This window comes from Dermacentor albipictus, chromosome 10 (genome assembly GCF_038994185.2).
Source record: "Dermacentor albipictus isolate Rhodes 1998 colony chromosome 10, USDA_Dalb.pri_finalv2, whole genome shotgun sequence".
NCBI classification, from domain to species: domain Eukaryota; kingdom Metazoa; phylum Arthropoda; class Arachnida; order Ixodida; family Ixodidae; genus Dermacentor; species Dermacentor albipictus.
Window position 1 is genome coordinate 9,135,892 of NC_091830.1, and position 6,000 is coordinate 9,141,891.

Consider the following 6,000-nt stretch of genomic DNA (forward strand, 5'->3'; position numbering starts at 1 on the left):
TCCTCTCTCTTCTCCACGCTCAAAGTTATAGCCATGTAGTGGTAGCTTTATAATGCGGTGCTATTGTTTACGTGCTCCCCCCCTTCACCCTCCCCCGCCTCCCTTCATCACTCTTCTTTTATTTGGCTGCTGGCTGGCTGTTCGCCTTATTGCGATGTCTTCAACAGGGACGCTACATGGTGTTGCAACGCAGTACAATTTAATGTCATGAAGTAAGCAAATGCACAGGTCTCACAACGATTTTGAAGCAACACTACGAATAAATCAAAATGATGGACCTTTTTATACTCCTACAGGCACTCATTGAAACGCTGACCGAAATTTGGGGATAAAAACGGAAAGAAATATATAGAAAGTATGCACGGGTCCATTCTCAGAATTACAACGTTTTCTCGGAATATACCATACCAGCTGCTTCATAAAGGAACGTGCTATACAGATTACTCCGTAATGGAATGACTAGCCAGTTACTTACTCCACTTCCCTCCATACTCCTCCTTTTGTTTGCGTGCCTTCAATAAGACCCCTAGCCGGCCACCTGCCATACCTGACACCGGGAGTAGCTCCTGACGTCAAAGAAAGTTCTTGCGTGTTAAAAGCATAGCGACTTTTTATCACATTCTTCATCGCTATGTAAATATGAAGCAAAGAGCAATGCTCAAGACCCGCCATTGAGCACGACGCGATATTTTTTGTAGTTTCTTCATGGTTTTCATTTCGAAGTAAAATGAAGCAACTCGCCTGTCGCTTGAAGCTGCGTTCGGTTCTGAAAACAAAACAAAAGTATAAAACGCGGAGCCGGCACCAGAGTGATGTTCTCATAATGCATTACTAAATTTCGCCACTCCGCCGAGATTATATGGCTTCCCTCGAACATATCCGAGGTACATTGAAATCCGATTGTGGGTGTCTGTGCTATGTTTGTCTTTCTCTGAGCTAGGGGTTGGGAGGGGGGCTCACATGTCTGCTGTCTGCGTGTGTATTAAGGGAAATGAACACGGGCATTCACCACTAGAAAAACAAACAAAGAAGCTCCCGCTGCGTCTTTTTACCGCTTTACTAACCTCGTCATAATTCGCGTCATTCGTCGCAATCCCTAAATACCCTCTTTTCTACGAAACAGGCACCGTTCCTAAAATCATTCGGTTTATTCTTGTCACAGTGATTTCATGCGCGTTTGTTTGTCTTTGCGGGGCAAAAGGAGGAGGGGACGGCATGCTTCAGTGTTGTGAAACTTATTGCTAAAATATGCAGCAGATGAAATACGCTTGCCAGTGTTCTAACAGGATTTTAAAATTTTTCTTTATTGTGTCGTACTTAGGAATGTTGTCGCCTTTAGCTGGCGCCGGCTACTCCTTTTCACATAGAGATTTAAAAAGAGGGAGGAGGAGGAAAGAGATAAGGAGAAGGCAGGGAGGTTAACCAGAATAACGTCCGGTTTGCTACCCTACACCGGGGGAATGGGAAAGGGGATAACAAAGATAACAGGGAAAGAGAGGAGGGAAGGAAAGAAGGAAACTGCGGTGAGTTCGCTGACGTGTGTGGGCTTACAGAAATTTCATTAATAGTCACAGATGGTCGCACAAGCCCGTCGTCCTTAAGTAGCACAAAAGTGCCTTCACCGCTTTATGGGCCGACGGGCGATGGGGGCGCTGTTCCAACAGCACCTGCACAGAAAGCGGCCGATTGTCCAGTTTTTGAAAGGCTTTGGCAAGTTCTTGTCTCTCAGGGGTGTATCGTGGACAGTGGCACAGCAGGTGGTCGATGTTTTCTTCGGTGCCACAGACCTCGCATGCTGCGCTGTCACTCATTCCAATTAATGCAGAGTATGCCTTTGTGAAGGCAACTCCTAGCCAAAGGCGACAGAGAAGCGTAGCTTCACGTCGAGGAAGTCTGAGTGGAGGTCGGAGTTGCAGGGAGGGGTTTAGTCGATGCAGTCGTGTAAGTCGCAAGTTTGGCGAGTTCCACTCGGTCAGTGTGAGACTGCATGCCAGGTGTCGAAGCTGCATTGCGGCGTCTGTCCTCGAAAGCGGAATTGGAACGCTGTGCTCGTCATGATGTGCTGTGCGAGCAGCGTTATCGGCGCAATCATTGCCACTGATTCCACAATGGCCAGGTACCCATTGAAAAACGACCTCGTGACCCTTTTGTTGGACATGATGGTAAAGTTTCGCGATGTCATATGTCAATTGGTCATGGCATCCGTGTCGGAGAGCTGACTGCGTGCACTGTAATGCCGGTTTTGAATCACAGAACACAGCCCATTTTCTAGCTCTTTCACATTCGATGAATTCCAGTGCTCGACGCAGGGCCGTTAGTTCTGCCGCCGTTGAGGTCGTGACATGCGATGTCTTGAAGCGTAGTGTCATTCCTCGCGTTGGTATAACCACGGCACCACCAGAACTGCACGACGTAGTCGATCCATCGGTATAGATGTGCACATGGTTCCTGTACTTTTCATGCAAAAGAAGTAAGCTGAGCTGTTTTAGAACAGGGGCCGGTAGATCTGTCTTCTTCTGTACTCCTGGAATCATTAGATGTACTTGTGGACGGCTCAAACACCACGGAGGAAACGTTCGCTTGGCCGCAGGTGCGTACCCTAAAAAAAAGAAAAAAAAAAGATTTAAAAAGAAAAATCTACGCGGCTAATGAACACCACTGCATGCACAAACTCCTAAGTTTCACTAAACGTTGTGATACAACTTGGTAGGCTCGTGGATTAAAGACACTCCGCCATGAAATTTTGGACTTCGTAAGAAGGCTAATTTCAGATAATATAAGAATGGAAGAAGTGGTCTTCGTGCAACATTTCCCGATTTGAAATAAGAGTGACTACTTCGCGCAGAGAGAGCACAAATGTGCGTTTTTGATACCGGAACTAAAAAGAAAAAAACAATACGCTATCACTATCACTCGCCGACAGTAACCGATCCCAGAGTGTCGAGAACAAGCCCAGCTTTTCGCCTCCAAGTTTGGGAAGTGCCTGCGGTGCGCCGATAGTCCCGGAAGCCATGCTTTTGAATACGCGTCATATTCACTAACCACCTGGGGCACGGATTTTCGGCTTAAGTGTGTTTTGAAATACTGTTATTAAGATAACTGCACAAGTAAAAGCGCTACAGCACTGCGAAAACTTCTTTAATATTATATGCTACTCAATAATACCCAAAACACCTAAGTCAAATTATGTTGCAGCTAGGTGGCCTTTAAGGTGTCGAGTGTTGCATCTTTAACGTTACAAAGTGAACCTGGTCTAACAGAAGATAGGTTACGTGGACAGGCGTTCGTACTCGTATATATTTATTCAATTATATGGACACTCCAGGAGCATCTCCACCACCGTCGCCGGTGTCGGCGTAGGCGAGATGTTCCGTATAGATCCTAAGTGCGATAACATCGTGGCCGCGCGCTATATGACGTAGGTGCGAGCGAAAGCGTACGAGGGGGAGTCGAAGATAGTGGCTTTTATTGACTACGCCCCGCTCATCGCTGTAGCATTTAAAGGGCAGCTCACTAAACTGATGACTTTCTTCTGTTTAATACATCCTTACGTACCAGCACCAGCCGGTATTGACAGGCACTTGCTTTGCAGCGGGTACCGGCCGAGTACCGCCTCGGCAACGTTCGAACGGACGTGGGCATTTTCTGGAGCCGAGGTGACCACGTGATCACCCCGCCGAACGTCCAGGAGCTCATCCGGGAACTGGGGCCGCACGTCGCGATGGACCACTTCATCGACGATCCCTACTACACGCATGCGCACTTCTTGGTTGCATTGAACAACCCGGACGTGTTGTTTGGGCGCCTGCTCGCCTTTCTCGAGAGATACACCGCGACTGATAACGGCTGATTAAAGGAAGTTCCCAGAAATTTAGACCACTCCAGTGGAACGCCTGGGCGAGATTCAGGAGTTCCACTTGCTTAGCGCCACTTATCTGGAACAAAATCGAGTGTTATATATCAGCAGTAGCAACACGTTCCACCGAAGAAAGAGCCAATTAACGCTCATGGGCATTCGTTGCTCACATGTTTCACTTTTAACGAGGGAAGCATATACCCAAATATGTTCCACTCACTTATTGGATGTTATGTGGATCGTGGTTGGGAGCACAATGCTACTTCGTTGCTGGGTTCTTGATTCGTGCTGTCAGTAACAAATCAAACGGAACACAAAAGAACACGCACATCTGTAAGAAAAAAAAGAAATGGAAGCTACAGCAGAGTCATGAAATCTATGTGACGATCACTGTCAATTACGCAAGTGTAGTCCACTTTTCTTTTTTGGTAATATACGTTGTCTACGTTGACAGTTTATATCAGAACCCAACAGATTGGTCTTCGAGGTATTGAGCATCAACAAAAGAGGTAAATGCCCTGGCACCGCTTCTGTTCGTATCACAAGAAAGGAAATGGAGTTTCTTAGTCGGAATGTGAGTGACGTGGTGTAATAACGCTGAGTGCTACCATTCTTGTCTAGTATATAGCCCTGTACTTTGTAAATTTGGAATGTAACTCAGCGAGCTCGCATATGGTGCCTGTCTCCGTTTTCTGTCCCGCTTGAGGTCGCGCTCGTAAGATTAAAAAAAAAGAAAGGACAAGTCAGAGGGTTTCGGTTTTGCAATTTGCAGAATCGAGAAAATAGTGTGGGGAAAATGACATTGCTTGCATACATGAAAAATGAACACCAAACACTGAATCAATTTACATTTGTAAGTTCTTACTTTTGGGCTTTCATGTTTTTGCAGTAAAAAAGTTTGACTTCCATAGCAAGGAGAGGGAAGTCAGAACTTTGCTTTGTAGAATTTCGCACCGAAACAGCATCGCCTACGTACTAGTGTGACGTCACAGATTTTAGTACACTTTCTTGCATTTGGCAGGTTCCCTGGAGGAGAAGTGCTAAAACTTTCTACGTTGATTCTCTGGTTCGTAGAATTCAATGAAATGTGTTTTCACTGTTATTTGTAGACGTAACCATACCGGAAACGTAACCATACTGTATGTCGTCTTAGTTAGGCGGTGCGGGAATTTCAAAGCGACGCCGCCCCTCAACCCACGTTTCTTGCGCGCGTTGTCTCGCGACAACTTTCTGTGGCAATGAAGGGAAAGCTACGGAGGCAAAGTGCGCACAAGTGAGAGCGCTTCTGAAAAGAGTCCCGTGTTTTCATGCACGTTTTTTTTTAAGCTGGGGAAGAGAAAACATAAACACCCCATTAGCAACAGTTAAGTAAGATAAAACACGCCTCTGAATGTAAGCGTTTGCTTATTTTGCGGCTTTTCCCTTCCGCGTCTGGGCAAACGCGAAACCATCACACGTGGTAGCTGCGTCGATCCAGCGTTTGTCCCGAGCAACCAAATGCACTGACAAACGCTGGCGGACTACTTGGCGCAGTAACACTTGTGCAGAAGCTCCGCCCCCGTACCTTCATTGTCCCAGAACATTGTCCGCGAGTGTAGATTCCATTCCCGCTCGTGCGCGTGAGAAGAAATTCAGACCGCGGCGGCTGCATTTCGATTGGGGGCGAAATGCAGAAACGCCCATGGGTACCTTGCTGTGGGTGCACATTAGAGAACCCCAGGTGTCTTAAATTCATTCGGAGTCCCCCCTACGACGTGCCTCATAATCAGATCGTAGTTTTGGTGCACGTAAAGCCGCAGTATTGAATGTACTTTTAAATTCCATTCTCGGTGAGAGGTATCATTTTGCTTTTGCTGAAAGGCAACTTTACAAACTTTATATTTATATTTACATTCTTAAAGCCGTTACTATGCTCAATTTAATTATTTTAACAGGCTGTCTTAGCAGGCTGTCTTTGCAAATTTCTGAACTTAAAGTAAGAGCACGAGGAAGGGCCGCTGCTCACATTATCTAAAATGGGCACTCGTAATCTGTCCCCCTGTAATATACGCCTAGCGTTTAGCGTGATTAGACACCTCGATCCGCCTCGGTAGTCCAGCAGATACACGGAGTTGCGCTGCTGACTCCGAAATCGTCGTTTCGAT

At 46.5% G+C, this 6,000-nt stretch overlaps 1 protein-coding gene across 5 annotated transcripts in view; it reads left to right on the forward strand.

Annotated features, from left to right (window-relative positions):
* LOC135920387 (lipase 3-like) overlaps positions 1-3,885 on the forward strand; it is a 30,333-nt gene extending 26,448 nt beyond the window's left edge. For 4 of the 5 annotated variants that reach the window (XM_065454641.2, XM_070527552.1, XM_070527554.1 and 1 more), the window contains one exon: positions 3,593-3,885. In XM_065454641.2, coding sequence (XP_065310713.2) covers positions 3,593-3,850 — 258 coding nt within the window. In that variant the 3' untranslated portion in view covers positions 3,851-3,885. The remainder of the gene's footprint in view (positions 1-3,592) is intronic. The other variant, XM_070527553.1, reaches the window with a different exon arrangement.
* Positions 3,886-6,000: the final 2,115 nt, after the last annotated feature.